The sequence below is a fragment of the Sminthopsis crassicaudata genome, chromosome 4, assembly GCF_048593235.1.
Source record: "Sminthopsis crassicaudata isolate SCR6 chromosome 4, ASM4859323v1, whole genome shotgun sequence".
In the NCBI taxonomy this organism is placed as follows: Eukaryota; Metazoa; Chordata; class Mammalia; order Dasyuromorphia; family Dasyuridae; genus Sminthopsis; species Sminthopsis crassicaudata.
This window is the reverse complement of record NC_133620.1, coordinates 407,921,553-407,944,322: the sequence shown is the minus strand read 5'-3', so window position 1 is coordinate 407,944,322 and position 22,770 is coordinate 407,921,553. Positions and strand designations below refer to the sequence as shown.

Genomic DNA, 22,770 nt, shown 5'->3' with positions numbered 1-22,770 from the left:
TCCCTGTCCTCAAGGAGCCTACATTTTAAATATGGAGGGAGGAGGGGAGCATTTCCCAATTACATATACAATTTTTTTGACATTAGTTTTTCAAAATTCTGTTTTATAAAATTCCCTTCCTCCCAAACCTTCCATACCTCTTGAGAAGGCAAACAATCTGATTTATTGATTATACATGTGAAACTGTATAAAATATACTTCCAAATTAGCTATGTTGCAAAAGAAAACACATACACAAAGAAGAATAAAAACATATTCTTCAGTCTGCACTCAGAGATCATCAATCATCTCTCTGGAGGTAGACAGCATTTTTCATCATGGGGCCTTTGGATCATTATTTGGTCAGAGCAGCTAAGTTTCTCATAAGATCTCCCTTATAATATGCTGTTATATTAAAGGAGCCTCCCTTTTAAAAGGCAGGACAAAATGTGCATAAATAGGGATTGACCAAATCTTCAGACCATAGGGGTGGAGCTGTAAGAAAGCTTAGAGCTTATCAGACCCAACATGTACATTTTACAGATGAGGAAACTGAGGCTTGCAAGTGATTGTTTAAACAGCTAATAAATACCTGAAGCAGGCTTATATGTCCTTAACTCTTAGTTCAGTGTTCTAGTCATTACAAAGGAATAAAAAAAGAATAGGGAAAAAATCGATCATTTAAACTATTACATCAGCTGTCTGTCAGCATATGTAACCTAACCAAACCATAGCTTAGAACTATGGCTCTAAGAAAAATGGGGCCACTCAACCCTATATGGATCCCTCCAGATCACATGTTAACTTAGAAAAATCACATGTTAACATTATATTATATAATTTTTATCTTATTTTGATAAATATTTCCCTATTACATTTTAAAAGGATTTGGTAAAACTTGAGTGATCCTTTCAATGGTTCGTGGGCTGTCTGATGTGAAGCACCAAGAAGTTATAGAACCTGCCCAGCTTTTTGTGATGTCTAATTACAAAGCTTTCCTTTTTTTCTGTGAGGTTAAAGAATAATACTGATAAATAAAAAACAGGAATAGGATGCTTTCAGACGCAGTTTTCCTGTCGATAGCCTTGTGATAAACATGCAGCATTGTTACCCCAGTTTACAAATGAGGAAACCAAGTCTTAGAGTGTCCAATATCAGGTAACTAGTAAGCATACAAATATATGTCCACAACACAGATTTGGTCTTTGGGCTTTTGCTTCCAAATGCTGATTTGCCCAGCATGAGATTTCTGGGAGAGTTTAGAAAGCTGAAAGGAGCATGGTGCAGTCAGACAGTCTGCTGGGAGCAACTAGTGAGAGATTAATATGGAGCCTTCAGGTCCTAGTTCCTGGTTCCATCTTTCTCAGATTCTGCTTTCAATGAACTCTATGGGGAAAAAGATTGGAGCTCTGAAAATGCATCTGCCCAGTAGGGAAATGTGTATGGGAATGAGCATCTCGTCCAATTCCTTTGTTCCATGTGCTGTTTAGATCAATATCCCCTCTGGACAGAGACCTTTTTAGAGCTTCCATCTTCATTCCCTTGAGTAAATTAGGAAAAGCGATCTGTACTAGGAAAGTATTTTAAACAGAACCTCCTTACAAACTAGTGTGGGTTTCTATAACAAAAAGCATAGTCACTGCTATTTAGATGTTAATAATAAGATTTACAGAGCACTTTCCTTCTCAGATCTTCTGAGGTAAGTAGTAGAAGTATTAACATTCCCATTTTACAGAAGAGGAAAATTGAGATAAGTAATGCAAGTATTAATATTCCTATTTTACAAGTAAGGATCAGAAGAGTTATGTCCAAAATCACACAACTTAAGCATTAATCATTAAGTATTTTTTAAGGCAGCCTGCTGTGTACAGATGCCCTGGACTAGATGGAAAAATAGAAATAAAATTTAGTTAAAAGGTTCCCTGTTTTTTGGAAAATTACAGCCTAGTAGAGGGAGATAAGGTCTAAGTAGTATAAGGATTTGAATCCAATTTTCCCAGATAATGTTATAAACACTATACAAAGAAAAAAGGGGGAGAATATACATATATAAACATACACAATACACATATATTTATATATATGTGCATAAATATATATGTATATATAATATACACTTATATAATAGAATATGCATGATATGTGGTATATAGGTATGTTTGCAGATACTCAGATATACATGTATACATTTATATGTGTGTGTATATATATATATTATGTAGTATACATGGTATACATACACACACATACTTTATCTTCCCCACCATGATAACTGAATTAGAGAGATAAAAAGCAAAATGTTTTTTTGTATGTCTGGGTTGGAAGCAGGGGGGGAATTAAGGGTCAGGATATGTCACAACAAGAAATATTTATTAATAGCTTACTTGGTGCCAGACCTTGTGCTAAATACAGTATGAATTCCAGATCTCAAACTCTTTGAGCTCCAGCATAGCCTCTCCTGTGCCCCCTTAGTCTTAGGGAGCAAAAGCTGCCAAGTTCTCAGTGCCAAGATCTCCCTTCTTTAATCTCTTTGGATGGAGTTTGCATTCTTTGTAAGAGCAAGAACCAACAGGAGATTGGTCCCACAAACTGCGAGCTGTTGCAGGAAATCTTTGTACACCTCCAGGCTGATTTGAAATGGTATAATGGGTTTGAGAAGGGAGAACGTCTTTCACAGGGTTCACATCTGGTCTCTGTTACTACCTACCTGTGTGAGTGATGTTGAGCAGGTCATTTCCTCTGAGCCCGAGTTTTTGAAATGAGACAATGCTCCCTTCAAACCAGATCTGTGTTCCCAGACCACCTTCCTCCCACCTCCGTAGCTCCTATTGATACTCCTCAAAAACATCTTCACTTGTGCTTTTCTTATGGTTTTATATATGGAGAAGACATCTTTTCTTATAGAATGTAACCTCCTTGAGGACAGGGAACTGAGGGTTTATATCTATCTCTTTGTGTTCTAAATACCACTCCTTATTAAATGCTTGATTATTGACACCAGCCTCCTCCTCCTCTCCTGACTCTGGCACTCTCGCCAGCTGTCTTTGGTGCCTGGAATTCTCTTCCCTCCTCATCTTGGCCCTTGGCTTCTTTCCAAGTCCCAATTAAAATCCTCCCTTGGACAAGAAGCCTTTTCCCTCCCTTCTCCTTGCTCAGAGATCGCCTCCTATTTAAACTGCCCATTTCTTAGTTTGTATGTTGTCTTTCCCATTTGACTGTGAGCTCCTTGAGAAGAGGATCTAATTTTTGTTTTGGGTTTTTTTTGTGGCCTTTCTTTATATCTCCAGTCTTTAGCAAAGTGCATGGCATATAGTAAGTAATCACTAATTAATAAATATTGCATGTTGACTTTTGGTGGTACAGTGGAAAAAGTACTGGATTTGGAGTCGGAGGGACTTTTGAGACCTTGTTCAGATTTCTTAACCCTATTGGTTGGATAGTTCATCCCTCTTCTTCCAGATCTAAATCTACTCTCTAAAGGTAATGATTTTTATAGAGGTAGAGAGATAAGGCATGGGAAAAATGGAATTTGGGAGAGAGCACCAGCCCTGAAATCAGGAGGACCTGAGTTCAAATCTGTCTACAGACACTTAACACTTCTTATCTGTGTGACTCTGGGTAAGTCACTTAATCCCAATTATCTCAGAAAAAAAAAAAAAAAAAGGAATTTGTAGGGGAAGGAGATGAAGAATTCCAAGTTGGATGGTACAACTAATAATCTACCTTGTCCCTGGGGTCATGGCACAAAAGGGAGTGAGATGGATTAAGGTAAGAAAAGGTGTGCATGCTCTCTTGTGAAGCAAGGTACAGAGACATAAGGAAAAGAGCCAGAATTTGACATTGGGGTAAAGAAGCAAGAGTGTTTATAAGCTCTTTATTCTCTTTATAGGACATTTGAGACCCTTTTCAACAAGCATTTTTGTTACTATATGTCAGATACTTTGACTAAGGCTTGAGTTGCAAAGAAATACAGCCTACCCTCAAAGAGTTTGTTTTCTAATGGGGGAGATAATGTATAAATAAATAGGTTTAGATGGAAGCACAAAAATACATGGAAGAAATATTCTAAATGTTCTAACAGTTCTGACTGGGAAGGGAAAGCAGGGAATTCTTCAAGTGGAGGGAAGAAGGGAGACCATTTCAGGAATGAGGGTACAGCCAAGGGATATAGGGTGTTGTGTGTGTGAGGAACTCAAAGTCCAGTGTAGAATGGTAGCAAACCCCCACTTTTTTTTTGATGGGAAGATTTTTCAGTGGAAGATTGGAAAAGTAGAAGGTTGTAAAGAGCTTAACTGCCAAACAAAAGACTTTGTATTTGATCCTAGACAAAGTAGGGTACCACTGGATTCTTCTTTGATCCCTGCAGTATCCACATAGATGCTGTCTTTGTGAATGCTTATGGGTAGATGAGTTGACTTTCTTTTGCCCACTCCAGACTTGAGCATCCTCAGGGAACTGATGCTCAAGCCTCAGTGCTGGGCTTGTTTTTAATGCCTGGGTAAATGCAGATGTCATGTTCATCTTCCTCTAACACCTCAAATGGAATAAGACTTTGGATGTCTCTGCCTTGCTCATTATTTCAATAAAGCTGTCTTCATTTACCGACAGCCACCCTACCGGGTTTGTAGGAGAGGTAAAAAGGCTCCCCCCCCTTTTTAAAGAGGATAGAGCATCTCAGTGGCTGCTCTGTAAAATTGGCCCATTTGGTTTCGTTCACTGGGCTGCTCACCCACTGTGAGCTCATCTCTGTTGGACAGATGCTCCCACTGCCTGTTCCCTGCCGGCAGAAATGAGTCGAACTTTGCACCCGCAGGAAAACTGCTCTGCATATCTCTGCCTGCCACAGTGGACAAATGTATTATTGTCTTCCTGAATATTTGATGGCTCCAAACATCTTAATAAGTAGCCTCGAGCTTCATATTTTTCTGATGACCTTATTTCCCAAACTGAAGTGAGGCAGTAGAGGATTATGTTTGAAAAAGGGCTTTCCTCTTTTCTCCCATTTTCTTCTCTCTCTCCCTTTCTTTCTTCCTTTTCTCACTCCCTCCTTTCTCTCATCACCTCTTTTCTCCCCCTCTTTTTCTGTCTCCTCCCTCTCTTTTCTCTCTCCCTCTCTTTCCCCCTCCTCTGTTTCATTCTCTCTCATCCTTTCCCCCCTCTTTTTCGCCTTCCTCTCCTCTGTAGCTCTTTTCTTCTTTCTCTGTCTCCTTCCTTCCTTACCTCTCTCTCTGTCTTTCTCCATCCCTTTGTTTCACCATCTCTTTCCAGGTAAAAACCTATACTTTCTCTTATGCATAGAGCCTACTTTCCCATTCCCCCAGGGTGGAGTGAGATTAGCTTCAGAAAAGGAACTACCTCTTCAGTACCAGCCATAACACTAGTGAACCACCCCTCTGCCCGCCTTGTCACTCATCTGTCAGGCAGTTTGCTGCTGAGAGGGGAAAGCTTGCCCTCCTGGGAACTGAGTCTCTGTTGAATGTGGCTGGCAGGCAATATTCCAGTTTCCATGGTTACTAAGTAGGATAGGTTGGTATTAAGGCTGACCATGAAAAACTGATGTGGAAGACAATAGCTGCACCGTGAACCCTTTGCTTCTCTTTTAACCCTTTCCTTCAGGTGCTTTAGAAGGACTGGTTTGCTCAGATGCACCGGGGGTGGCTTTTGTGGCTTTCACCCCCCCCCCCCCCATCCTCCACCCCACAACGTATCCCCTCATTGTCTCTTTCTAGCTATATTCTTCTGGGCTGTTCGCCTAGATCAGGTGAGATAGCCAGAGGGGGTCACTAGAGAGTAGCAAACAGACTCCTTTCTTTCTTACATTTTTGCTTAGCTCTGGTTCTTTGATTTCTACCCCAGGATCATATAGTGGAGAGAAATCACACTCTAAATGCAGAATTGGGGGTCAGTATTTAGGAACCTCTTTATTCAGGACCGGAAGTATTCCTTGTCTGCTGTAACCTAGTTATGGACAGGTAATAGGAATTCCTTTAGATGAGGGATAAGTCAGGGTTTTTTGTTTTTGTTTTTGTTTTTTAAGCTTTAAAAATTCATATTTCAACATATATTATGAGCACACCTCAAGCATGATCAGAGGCTTTGTTCTAGAAATGAAAGCTGAGAATCCCCATTTTTGTCTTTGTGGGTTCTGTTCTGAACACTATGTGATTCTGGGCCATGTATCCGGTTCTGTACCTCAGTTTCTCAAGTGATTATGATGGGAGTGAGTATGGGGAATTGATTAGGACAGGCAAAATGCTTTTAGGAAAAGGGACAAACTCAATAGAGGGCATCTTATACCTTCATAAAATTATTATTTTTAGTGGCAAGGATAATAAATTATTCTAGTGTCTGAGCCATTTCTGGAAAAAAAAATTGATTAAAAGGGCTGAGTGCTGCTTTAGGAATTGCTTTCTGTCCAGGACTCAGATGGAATGTACTTACAAAATGGTTACCTAACAGGATCAGCTTTTCCCTTTAATCCCGAAGGAACACATTCCACTTGAGAGAAACATTTCCTCGAGGAAAAGGAAAGAAAGCTTCATTTTAGTCTCAGCAGTGACCTGTTTATCTTTCGTGTGCCTCTAAGTGGAAGCGCAGGCTAGAAGAGCCGAAACAGATTCTATGTCATTTTCTTAGGTAGGTTATTTTTGTTTTAATGTTCGGGCATTTTAGGGTTCATTCACTTCTCAAAGAGGGGTGCCAGCAAAATGTTACAAAAAGGGAGTGATTTTTTAATAGCAGAAGCTTTTAACCATTCATTTCACTGGCTTCCTAATCAAGATTGATAATGAGCTGCCCAATCAAGAGTGCTTGAGTGTTCATTATGGTACCTTTATCCCTAATTCTCACCAGTGTTCCCATCGTATTTTTGGTCTTTGGCAAGTATTGAGAAAGCATAAGGGCCAAAAGAAGCAAATAAATATACTGTATTTCTGCTTGCATAACAGCTCTCTAGGTAGTATAGGAGTGTGGGTGTTTAATGGGGCAAACATATTTGGAATCCTACCTATCCATCAAAGTCAAGTCTTCCTCTTCTCTGTGAAGGATCCCATGACCCACACCATTACCCCCTTTTCTAAAACTTTTCTACTGTTTTTTTGATTTTGCCTTTTATATGTTATCTATCACATAAATTGGTTCATATTGCGCCTCCTTTCTAAGTGGCTCTGTCCTATCTCTCCAATTAAGTATAGTTTCTGAGCCTTAGCTTCTCAGTAGAAAGAGCCTTCAAGTTAAGGAATTTCAATTTAAATCTGGCTTGGCTATTGTATGACGTGGGTGGGATTGGACCAAATCTAAGGTCCTTTCCAGCTCTAGTTTTATATTCTATGATCATATTTTATAATTCTTGATACTCTTCATGATGCTATATCCCTCCCTAGTCAAGGATTCAATTTTTTTTTTATTGGCTCTTTAATTTCTAAGGTTAATTTTTAGACAGGCTGCATGCGTTAGTGGAAAGAATACGTGGGCTCAGATGTTCCCTCGCTAAGTTACTCTGGGAAACTCACTTAATAGCTCTAAGCTTTTGGATTTCCATCTTCGTCAAATCAATACCACTCTTGCTTCTGGAAATGGCATATAGATTTATGGATTCTTGTGATTCCCCATACTCTCCTGCCCATGTCTCCCCTAGGTGTTTTATTTCTTCTTATTAGAATATAAGCTCCTTGAGGGAAGAGGGACTATTTCAGTTTTGTGTTGTTATTTCTATTGCTTACCACACTGGCTGGCATGGAGTCACCCATAAAAACCAAGGATGAACAACAGCTCAAATCTCCCCTCAGGTACTTACAGCTTATATGACTTTGGGCAAGTCACTTAATCTATTGCTTCAGTCCCCTAATTCATAAAATTGGAATAATAGCATCCTTCTCCCAAGGGATGCTGGGAGGCTCAAATGAGATAATGTTTGTAGAATAACTTATGGGATTTATAGTTGGCTAAATAAATAGTTAGGTATTAGTACCACGATTATCACTACTGATACTACCTACCACTGCTACAGATGGCTGACATATTATTAGTTCCTAACCGATGTTTTTGAAGCTTGTAAAAGATCTTTGGAGCTCATTGACCAATCACGGAAGATCTGCCCTTGTGCCAGAAGTCTTCCTTCAGGTCTTTTTTGAGTTAATTCTGCTTTGTGTAATTTTGCTGATTGCTTGTGGGCTCCCTGATACCGTCAGCAATGCTAGTGTTTCTCAGAGTAGGGGTGGGGTCTCCTACAATAACGCAGGAAGATTTTATGGCAACAGTGAAGGGGGAATTAGTCCTTTTTTTGGGTTGGCTACTTCTTTCCTCTAGATCTCAGTTTCTTCATCTTTAAAATGAGGAGATTGGACTACGGGACTAGAAATCTGAATTTCTACGTTCTTTCCAGCCATGAGCTATTTTACTCACCACTTTTAGTCATAGATTATGTTCTAGATGCTCTAAGTTCAGCCATCAAAATAATGGTTTTCTATAAAATTTCCAGTTTCAATGTATATGTTAGGATTGGAGCTATACCTAGGGTGGGACCAATGGGGACTTTTCCCAGGGTGCCAACAAATAAGAGAGCATTGGTAGCACATGTACTCCAGCAGGTAGAAACAGCTGAGCTCAGCACTTAATAAACAGGAAAAGTAAAACTAAGAAAATTCCAGATAGGTTGTTTTCCTTTCTCCATAGCAGCCTAAAGTGTTTCAGGGTCTCTGCCTTGATGATTGAAAGCTTCCTCATAGGTATCCCTACCCACCTCTCCAATGATTTTCTGATTGGGGATTTCATTTTAGAGGAGTTTGCCCCATTGTGTTTAGGAGATGGTGTATTGGATTTGGATTTGAAGGACCTCAGAGTGTATATCGCCACTCTTCCATTTAATACTCTGATAACTTTAGGCAAGTTTTTTAACTGTAGGCGTCAGTTTTCTTATCTAAAAAAAAGAAGGGGTTAGACTAGATGACTCTAAAGTCCCTGCAGCTTTAATCTGGGATCCTATTTTGTAATGATTGCCCCAGGAGCCAGAATTAACTGTTATAGCTCTGGGAGCCTCTTAAAAGTCATCAGCAGGTATTTAAGTGCATACTTATGTGCCAAACATTGTTGTGTCCTAGGGATGCAAGAATGAAAGGATCTCTGATAACATCAAATTTAGGGTTCTAATGCTGGAAGAGACTTTTGGATCACTAGAACAAGAAGATAGAGAACTATACGTTTTTTAAAATCTCTCCTAGGTAAGAATAATGCACAAGAGATAAAAGCAATTTCAGCCATCCCTGTCTGCCTAAGACACCAGGAATGCTGAAGAGGTAAAAGACATGATGAATTAAAAACTGAAAAAGTTAATCCCTAATATACTTAATACCCGTCCCCCCCTCCCCTGAGCCATGATAATCTGGCAGGTCTGTACATACCTTTTCTTCAGCTTGTAACTGAACCCTACTCCATCCTCCTTCCAGTACAGCAGAAAACTAAAAGGCAGAACCTGGCTGGGGCTTGGATAGCAGCCAGAGTGTATATTGGTGTGCAAAAATAACCAAAAACTGAGTCAAAATGAAAACTGAGGAGTAGAGCAAACTGGGGCAACTTCACTAAGCTTGAGGGAAAAGGTTCATTATCTAAGTGGGGCCACAGTTCTTTCCCCTAAGAAGTTACTTGAGGTGTAGAGGGAAACTAGTAAAATGTGAATTGTTCAGTGTGGATGGGTTTGATTTCTTGTCCCCAGAGAAACTGACATCAAAAGGGAGATAGTCAGAAAATGAGCAATAGAGAAATATAAGGGGGGAAAAAAAACAACTGGAATGACTAAAGATCTCAGGAGGAAGAAAACTCAGTTAAAGATCTTAAGCATAGACATAAATTAATAGTGAAGATATTAGCAACAGAAAAGAACATAGCCTCAAAGTTAACTAAAGTTAACTTTGTTAACCTTAAGACATCTTATGTCTTAAGACATCTGTGAATAAATATTGAAAGATAAAGAAAGATTAATCAGCACCTGAGGCAGAAGACCCTTTGGATTCCAAGAGAGCATGGAACCACAACAGAATGTTCCTGAATGGTTGAAAAGAAAAATAAGTATTGTGAAAGCAGAATTAATGGCATGCATAGCAAAAATAATTGACAGAATAAGAAAATTTGAATCCATTGTGGCAAATCTCACCAAAGAAACAAAATAGAGAATTATTGTTTCAGAATGCAAATGCATGGAAGTGAAAGACAATCTGGAGGAGAAGGGCAATAATGTTGAAAGAAAACATAATCTCCATATAAGCAAAACATTATGATTTTAAAGATAGGATGTGTAGAGACAACTTAAGAATTTTTATGAGTTTCTCAGAAAAACACTTCAGGTAAAAAAACTTGAACACTTTAATACAAGAAACAACACAAGAAAACTTCCCAGAACTTTTGAACTTGCATACACACACAAATAGAATGCTAATCAAATCCACAGGCTGCCTCCAGGATAAAATCCTGTGTGACAAACTTCCAGACAATCAGAAGTTAAATTGAACAATTTCAATCACAAAAAAAAAAAAAAAAAAAAACCTACTTCTGTCAGTGAACAGGAGAAAGTCCTTCAAATATAAAGGAAAGGAGGAAATTCAAATAACACAAGACTATTCTGAACCCACAAGAAACCACAAGAGGAAATGTAATAATGTTCTCTGAAGGGTAAAAGGGGCTCAAGGGACAAGCCAAGGTGAACTACTCTGCAAATCCGACCCTAATGATATATGGGGGGAAAAAAAGATGAGTATTCAATAGCAGCAACAACAAAAGAGACATTCCAAAGCATTACTAGAAAGAAACCAGACCTAAGAACATTATTTGCTTTTCAAATGGTCTAGAACACAGAAATACAAGAAGGATAAATAAATATAGCAATTCAAGGAAGGAACAACAAAATAAGAGACCATTTAGGAATTACAAGGAAACAAGTAGAAGCAGATATCAACTAGAAACAATCATGGAGAAAAAAGAATGTGAATAAAGTTTCTGTGGGACTGAATTGCCAAATGAGAGGGCACATAAAAAGGGGAGAAGATGGAGGGGGATGGAGGATAATAAGAGAGATATCCTAATCACGTCAAGAGTTAACAGTGAGGGGGTAATAACTCCTATAGTTTCAAAAAGAAAAGATCCTATAAGGAAAATGAGCCAAGAGGGGCTGGAAGGTATTGAAACAGAGAAAAAGAAAGGGGGATATCTTTTTCAGTGAGGTTATAAGGATACCACTGGTAAAAGTTTGTATGGGAGAAAAGAGATTCTGAATTCTAATTTTTAAGAAATTATTTTCCTCAGTGAATTTTTGTATCTCCTTTCCCAATTGGTCAATTTTGCTTTAAGGCATTCTTCTCATTTCCTTTGGCACAACGTTCATTCTTTTCCTAATTTTTTCCTCTATCTCTCTTACTTGATTTTCAAAATCCCTTTTGAGCTTTTCTATGGTCTAAGCCAATTCTTATTTTTCTTGGAAGCTTTGGATATAAGAACTTTGAATTGGTTATCATCTTCTGAGTGTGTTTTGATGTTTTGATCTTCCTTGTCACCATAGTAACTTTCAATCATCAGAAACTTTTTCTGTTGTCTGCTCATTTTCCTAGCCTAATACTCAACTTTTAACTTTTATTAAAGTAATTGGGTTTTGTTTCCAGGGAGGAGGGTGCAATGTTCCCAGCTTCAGGCATTTTATGCAGCTGTTCTCAGAGATCCTTCTGGGGACCTGACCACAAGTTCTTTTTTCTATCCTGGATCTGTTAGGAATGTCCCTGCCCCACTGTAGCTGTAAGTTCTAGCGTGCTAAAGCAATAGTCCTGATTTGCTGATGTTGGAATTGGGGTCAGGGCTGGGGTTGTTCTGGGGCTGCACATGGGGATTCCCACCCTCTGCATGGACCTTTCAAGTCCTCTCTGATGCTTCCAGGCTGAGAGGTACAGAAGCCACTAGCACTGTTGCTAATTGGGACTGGTCTTATGTTGGCCCAGCCTGCTCCAGGATTGCACACTGGACTTCCCAGTGACCCAGACCTTTTCTGCTGATCTTCTAAGTTGCCTTCAGCTGGCAATGCTATGACTTTTGGGGTGTTTGGATGCTCTAAAATTTGTTCAGAGCCATTATTTAAAGGAATTTGGAGTGGTTTGGAGGAAAAGTCGAGCAAGTTCCTTACCCTGCCATCTTGGCTCCTCTTCTGAAAAGAGATGATTTATAAAGGAAGATCATACCTCACAGTAGATATGATTATCAGATGTTTGTTACTTAGAGAGTCCTCTTCATCCTGCTTCACATGAAGGGAAACCTTGGGGCAACTGACACTAGAAAATTGAGAAGACATGGGTCCAGAGAGATTTCATGGCAGATGAGGAGTAAAAATAAATCGTCATCAGAAGGACAAAGATGAATAATGAATTGGACAACTGGGGGCATTTAAGACCATTCTTACCACAAGATAATATCTTCTCTATTATCTACAGGAATAAAGGGTGAGAAAAAAACAAGATTTACAAGGCAATAACATGGAAATAATTTAGAAGACATAATCCAAAATAGGGACCTCAGAAACTTTAGCTCCATGAGGAATAGAGCTCTAGATTGATATTGTTTAGTTGTTTTCAGTTGTCTGGCTCTTTGTGACTCCATTTGGTGTTTTCTTGGCAATAGTACTGGAGTGGGTTTGCCATTTCCTTCTCTAGCTCATTTTAAAAATAAGGAAACTGAGGCAAACAGGGTTAAGTGACTCAGTATCATGTGTCATGCCAAATTTGAACTCAGGTCTTACCGACTCCTGACCTGGTCCTCTGTTCACTGTACCACCTAATTTCCCTGAAAATAATAATGGGTAGTATTTATAGAACCTTTAAGGATTGCACTTTACAAATATTATTTCATTTTATCCTCACAGCAACTCAGGAAGAAACTGAGGCAAATAAGTCTTCTTGACTCCAAGTGTAGTGCTCTATCATCCACTGTGTCACTTCTAGAATGGGCAGAAAGGGAAAATATGGAATGAGGAGAATGAGGGAATGATTCTAATAGGAATAATTATTTATTTTATTAATCTTTTTATTTTTCAAAACATATGCATGGATAATTTTTTGACATTAACCTTTGCAGAACTTTGTGTTCCAATTTTCCCCCTTTCCCCTCCCCTCCCCTAGATGGCAAGTATATGTTAAACATGGTAGAAATATATGTTAAATCCAATATATGCACGCATGTTTATGCAGTCATCTTGTTGCACAAGAAAAATCAAATCAAATTGGAAAAAAAAAATGAGAAAGCAAACAGCAACAAAAAAGTGAAAATGCTATGTTGTGAACCACATTCAGTTCCCACAGTCCTCTCCCTGGGTGCAGATGGCTCTCTTCATCACAAGATTATTGGAACTTCTCTGAATCATCTTGTTGAAGAGAGTCCGTCAGAATTGATCATTATATAGTCTTGTTGCTGTGTATAATCATTTTCTAGTTCTGCTTATTTCACTCAGCATCAGTTCATGTAAGTCTCTCCAGTTCTCTCTGAAATATTCTGCTGATTGTTTCTTACAGAATATTCATATACCACAATTTATTCAGCCCCTTTCCAACTGAGGGGGCATTCACTCAGATTCCAGTTTCTGGCCACTACAAAAAGAGCCGCCACAAACATTTTTGCACATGTGGGTCTAATGGGAGAGATTTTTTTAAAAGTAGATATTAAAAATATACAGTATAAATCTAAATACATATACATGTATATGTCTATATACATATGCCTAAATAGATATACAAATTAGTTAACTAAAGGGTAGTTTTGGGGAATAACACTATTATTGGGGAAAATTCAGAAAAGCCTCTTGCAGATGACATCTGAGCTGCATTTTAAGGGTTTCAGAAGTCAGGAGAAAGTGTATTCCTGGCACAGAGGATGATCAATATAAAGGAGGAATAGGTGAGGAATAACAAGAAGTCCTGTTGGAATGAATTGCAGAATGCAGGAAGGAGAAGGATACTACTCTTGACCATTATATGTCTACATAAGTGATGTTCTCAGGAAGACTTCCTTTTCTCTACCCTCCCATCAATCTCCCTCCATCTTCCCATCAACTTCCTCCCTTCCACCCTCCCATCAGTCTCTTTGCTTCCACACTCCCCTCCATCCTTCCATCTCCCCATCAGCCTCTTTCTCTCTGACTGCACCCTAACTCCATCTTCCTTCGGCTAAGCTTCTCTCCTTGTACTAAATTTATCTTTCAGCCCCTCGTTTCTGATCAAGAACTACTCACTGGGGAGATGAGCAAACAATGGACTGTTTTCACAGAGGGATAACTTAGTCCGCCACAAGTAGAGACCTTCCAGAGAGCTGATGCTAATCCTGTTGGATGCTTCTCATACCTGCATCCTGTCTCATCTGGTCCTGTTCCTTTCAGAACTGAATACAGCTCAGTTTCTGTTGCATAGCGAGTTGCTGCCTGTCCCTGCTTTAGAGAGCAGCGGGATTCATTCCCTTTTTGGGACACATCAGCCACAGAAAGTTAATGTTTGGAACCAAAAAGAAGGAATAGCTTCAGGCAGAAAGCTGGATTCAATAAAAATGGAAACTTTTAGTGCCATCGTAACAGGAACCAAGGAGAAAACAGGTTATCTCCTGCTGGAGCTTCTCCTGGGGCTTTGCTGTGGAATCCTTCTTAGCTGAAGGACTTATATGAGGTCTCCTTTCCCTGCTTTCTGTTTATGGGGGCTCATTTTCATTTTGGTTGGGATGCTGATGGTGTCATTTTTCAGTCCTGTCCGTCTCTTTGTGGCCTCGTTTGGTTTTCCTGGCAAAGATATTTGCCATTTCCTTCTCCAGCTTTTTGACAATGAGGAAACTGAGGTAAACAAGGGGATGAGCCTTGCCCAGAGTAACCCAGCTAGTTAAGTGTCTGAGGTCAGATTTGAATTCAAGAAGAACTCAAGATCCTATCTATTGTGCTACCCTACATAAAAAGTGAACACAAAGGGAAGGGGGCACCTTGTGGCTTTGATGAAACCCGTGAATCATGTCAGAAGTCAGAAACATAACCCGGGTCCCGGCTGCCTCCTGACAGCTTGTGGGGCCATGTGGGATGGGTTTGTGGCTCTGGGTGTTTGCTGACAGACCTGCTAATTAAACACCAAAAGGCAGTGTGGCTCTGCCAATAACTGATGTCTGTGCCAATGTTATCAGCTGGGTTTTGTGTTTTCCCTACAACTGGCTGCCAGGAGCATCCTAATTAAAAATAAACAGCTTTGTCAGCGTGGTCATTTGAGTGTTTCTTTTTTCTCCTCCCCCTCTCTACCTGGGTTACCTGGGACTTTAGGAAAGGGGCCAGACTAAGTGACCTGGTAACCTTAAGCCAGTGCTGTTCCACACTGGTCCCTGTTGGATAGGGAGGCTGCACGATTGATGTGATTTACCTTGTTCTCTAAAAACCTCTCTGATTCAGAGGGATCAGCTCGAGTGACAGGCGGAAAGGAGCAGAATACTTGACGGAGGTCCAGGACTGTGAAGGGAGGGCTGCCTGTGGCTTGTGGTGAATGGTTTTGTCCTCGGGGTCTCTGGAGTGAAGGGACAGCTAAAGAGCAGAGCCTCTCCTTGGAGGGGTTAGAATTTCATTGGAGAGTAGCCGGTCACATGAGGACTTTTGGCTCCCACTCCATGGCAGGCTGGACACAAGCATGTCAGGACTGAGAGAGTTGATCGTTACAGGCTTTGACTGGGGTGGAGGGGGGGGGGACAGTCCCACCCTGATCCGGAGAAGGAGAGAGCTCTCATAGCCCAAGGAGGCAGCAGCAGCAGCAGCAGGAACGGCCGGGAAGGCAGGGGACTATGCAGCCTGGGAGGCAGCTCCCAGAAAACTTGTGAAGCCTTCTTTGAACCCCAGAGAAAGTGTGTGGTCTCTGGGCCAGAAAATCGCAAGATGCCTAAGGAATGCAATGCTTTTCATACGCTCTCAGCGGCTTTGTGCTGCTTTTATCACCGGAAGTCTGTCATTGGAGTGAAGGTAAGGAGAGGTTTGAGATGAGCGTCCGTCCATCATCAGTGGGAGTCAGAGTTTTCTCTAAAGAGCACTCAGAAAAAGTTGACAGCCGTCGGTTTGGTTGTGTGAGCCGGTGTCTTTTTTGGAGTGATGATGGAGTTTGATGTGAAGCTCTTGCTGGAACTGCTAGCCAGTGTTACTCATCTGGAAATGGCTCTGTCACTGTCTGAGTAATATTTCTTTTTAAGATGCTGCCTGACTCCTTGGGCTCCATAACTTTATTCCAAAGTGCCTGTGGCAAAACGAGGCTCTCTCTCTCATTTTTATGCTAAACATTAGGTAGCTAGGTCAGCTTTCTTGTCTGTACTTTGTGTGTGCACGCGTGCACGTGTAAGATGTATATGTCACGGTGAATGCTAATTCATTTAAATTAGGAACTAAGATTAGCTTGTCTCAATGGCTGAAACTCTCTTTCTCATCATGGGAACAATAAAGTAGCCTCTTCCCCATCTCTCACAAGACATTCAGTGCTAAAAGACTGTGTCAGTACAATTTTTTTTTTTAACCTTGCTGAGGATATTATGAGTCCATTTGATTGATTCCGTTGATAGACAGAACTGTGCTAATAAATGCTGTTTGTACTTGTAATTGCCTTCCTATGAGATACATACATAATGAACATGAATGCAAGCTTCTCTTTATCTTGGGGCTTGTCTCTTGGGTAATGACTTTTCAGACCTGATTTTCACTCATTTTAACTCAGAAAGTTGGATTTGAAAAGTTCTCTAGAGAGTTATCTCTATTTTTACATCAAAATCTATCTGTCTCTTTCATATTCTTCCCTCCGTCCCTCTTTCTTACTCTGTCTCTGTCTGTCTCTTTCATATTCTCCCTCCCACCCTCTAGGTCTCTCTTACTCTGTCTCTGTTTCTGTCTTTCTCTCTTTTTCATATTCTTCCCTCCCTCCCTCTATGTCTCTCTTACTGTGTCTCTGTCTCTCTATCTCCTTCCCTCCTCCCCCTCTCTTCTGGTTTTCTTTTTCTTTCTCCCTGTCTCTTTCTCTCTCTCTCTTTCCCCCTCTCCTTATCCCTCCCCCTCCCTCCATTCCTCTATCTGTATCTGTCTCCCCTTCTCTCTCCTTCCTTCCCTTCTTCTTTTCTCTCTTGCTCTTTCTGTCTCTATGTGTATGTTTATCTATCTCCATCCCTGACTCTGTCCCCATTTGCATCATAAATGCCATTTCAGATTATTGCATTCTGTTTCCTCTTTAAGATACTCTCACAGAGCAATTATGTTTTAAAGAAAAAAAGGGAAGAATCTTCTACGGTGAATATACACTTGCTGAAGAGGGGGCCTGAATGCATGCTGTGTTTCGATGGCCTGATTCTATTTTTCAACTCAAGCTCAAAGCTAATTTTTCTTTATCAAGAAATTTTGAGAAAAGACAAGTATATATATATATATATATATATATATATATAACCATTAGGGAGAAGCAATCCCTTATTTGCTTAAGCATCCCCTTGCTTGCCTGCAGCCAGCAAAGTGGCCATGTGGTTTCTGGCCTAAATGCGGATCCCTCTGGTTGAGTAAGATGAAGTCAGACCATTAACATTATTTTAAAGCTGTCAAAAATATCCGAGTTGGTCCTCCGGGACATGTACACTTCTGGAGTTGGCTGTGGTATTTCTCTGTTAATAGAAGGTTTTGCGCAGATCCACTTCTGGTAAATACAAAGTCGGCAATTCAGCACTTGGCCCATAAGGTAACCAGAGGAGAGGATGTTGAGTTTTTGGCTCAGTAGACCTTTTCCTCTGCATTTATGGGATTCATACAGGGGTACCAAGAGGTTTCTTAGATTATTTGCAATAAAACCTTACTTTTCTGTGTGTTACAGGGAGGGGGAGAGCCCTAGATTTGGAACTGCAGGACCTAGATTCAAATCTCTGCCATTACCTATGTGACTGAGCAATCAGTTACAACTTCCTGGGTCTCAGTTTCCTTATATTAAAAATGGAGGAGCTGGTCAAAAGGAACTCGAAACTCTGTTCTGGTTCTAAATCTGATCCTCTTTAGCTCACTAATTTAGACATCCCTTCCTGGGAGGTTGCAGCCCCCTCTCCCTGCATTCAGGTGCCAGGATAAATATCACACACTCCATAGAGGATGCTCCTTAAAATTGTTCATCCTTTTTCCTTTTTTTGCCCATACAAAGATTCTGTAGTAGAGAGAAATTCCTCAGCTTGTTTTAAAAGCAAATAGCATCAGAATCAGAAATAGAATCCTTCTGGCCTGACTTTGTTTTCTGCCTTTTGTCCTCCAAATGCCTCTCTCCTTCTTCCCTCCTCCCCACTTTTGCTTAGCTAATTATCTGGGAAAAGAAATTCTGTGTGTGTGTGTGTGTGTGTGTGTGTGTGTGTGTGTGTGTGTGTGTGTGTGTCTCTCCATTCTGCTGGTGGTTGTCCCAATGATAACACTTATGGCTTTATTGACTTCCGCTTTAATTAGGGATTTCAGATCTTGCTGCTCCTAATTAGTTTCCGTTGCTATTTGAGCTTTGAAATTAAATTGGGATTGATTGTCTGATAGCAAAGCGGAAATAAAGCCATGATTCTTGACCACATACATTGCTGGACTTCAGAGTTTCTCATCCCAAAAATAACGTTGAGGTAGTCATGGTAACTTTCCATTTGGTCTAATCCATACTGTCTCTGGAGAAAGTGGAACAGTATTAATAGTTTTTGTTGTATGGGAAGAGAACTAAAAATATAAAAAGCCTTATACATAGAAACCAATCATAGCTGCGTGCTTTCAGAAAACAAGATGCTATTTGCAGAGAAATTCTAGACTTTTGCATGTATTGGGTGTGCTCAAATGAACTTCAACTTGATGTATCTTAGAACAAGTTTGCTTAGGTTACTATAATTAGCAGGGGCAGTAAATAATTGGATTTCCTAACTTCAAGGAAATAGGCCTAGAAGAGAACCAAGTGGGATGATAAGGATGGAGAAAAGAGAGCATTACATTGTCAAATTGGTGAGGAAGAAAAAAATGTTCTTTGGAGCAAGGAAAGAGAAAGAGCTGGGGGTGGTAGGGATGGGGGCAGGGAGAGGGAACAAGCATTTTTATAGAACCCATTATGGGTCAGACACTGTCCTAAGAGCCTTATTTCTTACTTGATCCTCACATTAACTCTGGGAAGTAAGTGTTATTATTACCCCCATTTTACAGTTGAAGAGACTGAGGCAGATAAAGATCAAGTGATTTGCCCAGGATTCCATAGCTAGTAAGTGTATTTGAATTCAAGCTTTTTTGACCCCTAAGTCCAATGCTTTATTCATTGAGCCACCGTATCTAACTTTACAAAGGAAACTTCATATGGAATGTTCCTGGGATGTGGGGAGCCCCCGCTACAATGGATCAGTGCCCTGATTTTTAAATCCTTAATTCTGATAGACATTGAAGAATTCTAGCTTGTCTTACTGATATGGGTCACCGGATCATGAGATGACAGACAATTAGTTAGAAAGGACATAAGAGGCCATCTAGTCTTAGTCCTTCATTTTACAGATAAGGAAATTAAGGCATAAAGGCTGACTTGATTAAAGTCATATAAATAGAATCATTCTACAAATCCAGGTCCTATGGAAATAGAAGTTTAGAAGCTCATTTTATATTTAGATTTTATAGTATTAATGTATGACATTCAGTTCAATATTTTAATAGACTCTGATGTCATCACTCTGGGTGGTACACAGTAGGCACTCTTTAAGTGTCTTTAAGAGACCTTCAGATTAAATTGAATAGAGAATGTGCTCTATGGATGAACTGCCTTCTTCTAGGTCTTAACATTATGAAGGTATTATTGTAGCAGTTAGCTTGTCTATTATTTCTTACTCTTTTTATTATTATTATTCCTCACTCTTATTACAGAACCTGCCCATTTCCTTTCCTGATTCTATCATCCAGTTACCTGGATGGTACCTTTAATGCCACAAGGTATCTAGGTGGTACAGTGAGTAGAGTATGGTCTGGAGTCAGAAGGACCTTGGTTGAGATTTGGTTTAACCTCTTTGTGCCTCTCTCTCTGCCTCAGTGTATTCATCTATAAAGTGACAGTGCTAATAATGGCACCTGTGTCACAGGATATTGTGAGGATCAAATAAGATAATATTTGTGAAGCACTGAGCACAGCGCCTGGTACATGCTTGCTTAGTTTCTTTCCTTACTGTCTATAGGCATGCCATTGTTAATAATATGTGTATTCCCTAGTAGCGTACACTGTGTGTCTCTCTGCTACTCTTCCAGTCACTTGCAACTTTATTTTTTGGATACCATGAAATTCCATGATTTACAGCAATACAAAAAAGAACAGTGGTGCTGTTAAACACAACAACAATCAACAGGTTGTGGTCTTGTGGAAGAGCTTGGGATGACTGAAAGTTTTCCAAGATGAAATCCAGCCTCCTCCCTTCCCTAGTTCAGTTCATTATTCATCTACAGCACTTGACTCAGATATAAATATACACTGATGGACTCACTTCATGAGCTGTCTATCTAGCTGCATGTCATATTTTGGACAACAGACATTATTCATCCATTCTGTTTTTCCCAGCTAGATTCTCTTGGGCTGATCTTGAGTGGTCTTGGATCTCATTATCCTCCAGCATTTTAAGACTCAATGCTTTCTGATTCTAATAGTATCCATTTGCTTTGTGCCAAATGGAACTATTTTCCCCTTACAAGGGAGAGGAGTGTTGAATGAAAAATAAGTATTAGGACATAGACTCTATTCTTAAGGAGTTTACCTTAAAAATAATAGGAATAGGAGTACTAATGCCTTCTATTTTATGGCACTTTACAGTTTTCAGAGAAAAATATACACATGCATGATTTAATTTGATCACCGCAACTCTTGGAGGTTACCAGGGGAAATATTTTTATCCCCATTTTACCCAGCCCTTTGGCTCTGCTTATGGCACCCATGTTATTTCTATTACAACTTCACACTCGGTTGGCACACTTAAGATCTCTTTGTTATTATCTCATTCTCTATTAAGTGAGTTATTTAGGTGAAGGTGAAAGATTGGAAGGTAATAGGTTGGATTTGAAAGTTAGGATGAGGAGTTTGGCTTGGGCTCCCCCATCCAGGGGAGATTATAATAGATAATATTTGTAAAGTGCTTTAGCACAGGGGTTGGCAGTATAAATGATACTTATTGTTTTTTACTATTATTATTAATAGAATTTGAACCTTGCTTGGCAAATTCTAACTTGATTACCAAAGAAGGATTAAGTAACTGCTTTTCAGGTGACATGAGGGAATTCTTGTTCATAGAAGGGTTGGATTAGATAAGCTTTGAGGAGCCTTCCAACTTCAAAGTCTGTGATTCCATTATTTTGTGATGCAGAATGTCTTTGGGCAAGTCATTTTTTCTCAGAGTCTCAATTTAAAATATGGATAATAATACTTATCAACTCATGGGGTGGTTGGGAAGTAGTTGGGTGTACTATAAATTATAGCAAGTTACTTTTATTCCTAGCAGGAAATGGACATGACTGTCATGTTTCCTTCATCCTAAACCTGTGGGAAAATAAAAATTATCCCCTTTTTAGGAGAGGAGTGGGATCTCCATTCTATAGCCAGAGACGCAGTATAAGTTGTTGAGCAGAATGTAATATGAGACAAGTAATGTTTTAGTGCACTGTATGAACTAACTAAAAATATTCCATCTGATTCTATTGCATGGAGGACCTGACATTTGCATATTCTTCCTTTCCCGTCCTTTTTCTTTCTCTCTCACCCTTTCTTTTTTCTCTTTCTTCCCTTTAGCTCATTCTTCTTTCTTTTCCTTCCTTCATTCCTTTTTTCTTCTCTTTTTTCCTTCTTTGTTCCTTTTTCTCCTTCAGTTTTCCCCCCTTACCCTTTTCTTTTTGTTTCTATTCTCTTTTTTCTACTTTTCCTGCATCATTTTTCTCTAACAATCCTTTTTCTTTTTTCTTTCCTCTTTTGCTCCTTCCCTTGTCTTGTTTTCTCTCTTCTTCCCTCTCCTTTTTCACTCCCTTTCTTTCTCTCCATATCTCTCCCTCACACTTGCTCCCTATCTTTTTCAGCTTTCTCTTTCTCACCTTCTCTCCCCTTCTTTTTTTTCAAGTTCAGCTAGTAACAAAAAGGAGTGAGATTTTTTTTCCCTTTTCCTTTCTTTTTTAAATCATATAACCATTGCCTGGAGAAAGGGAAGGTTACTTAATGCTAAAGAATTTCCAGTGGTTGGAGATTGGAGTTTTTGTTTCTAGTGTTACCATTAGCTGGCCTGATAGCCTAAGAGAACCAGCTAATCTCAGAAGGCTTTATTTCTTCCTTCAGTAAAGTAGAAATACTTCTCTTTGGCTAGTTTTTATGAAAGGCTATGGGCAAATGACCCATTTGCTAACATTGCCTCGGAGAATTAATTTAGTACATGGGACCCTAATGGAGATCTATGGACAAAACTTATTCAGAATGACCAAATCTGAGCTATTTTTGCTAAGCTTTTGTGTAAGGATGTGGTGGGGGAAGTAGGGATGGGGAGTACTTGTGATTTAATTGGCATAAATAATGCCAGAGAGGAAACCTTTACCAATCTATACCAGTTAATTGCTTTGCCTCTTAGTTTTAGAGTTTCTCTTTCCTAAGGTCACACAGCTGGTATATGTTGGATCCAGGTCTCCTTAATTCTGTGGCCAGATCTCCATCCTTTATGCCTTTATTTGTGATTATGTAGGAATTTACCTTAAAAATAATAGGAATAGGAGTACTGATGCCTTCTATTTTATGGCACTAT

At 39.6% G+C, this 22,770-nt stretch overlaps 1 protein-coding gene across 3 annotated transcripts in view; it reads left to right on the top strand.

Annotated features, from left to right (window-relative positions):
- The window catches only part of BCAR3 (BCAR3 adaptor protein, NSP family member), a 169,866-nt gene that overhangs the window by 82,275 nt on the left and 64,821 nt on the right, over nt 1-22,770 (top strand). The window contains exon 1 of one of the 3 annotated variants that reach the window (XM_074262719.1): nt 15,810-15,970. The exons of the other annotated variants lie outside the window; for them this stretch is intronic. Within the exon in view, the coding sequence (XP_074118820.1) occupies nt 15,887-15,970 (84 nt within the window). The 5' untranslated portion in view covers nt 15,810-15,886. Of the gene's footprint in view, nt 1-15,809; nt 15,971-22,770 lie in introns of those variants that run through there. 3 annotated transcript variants of the gene reach the window in all.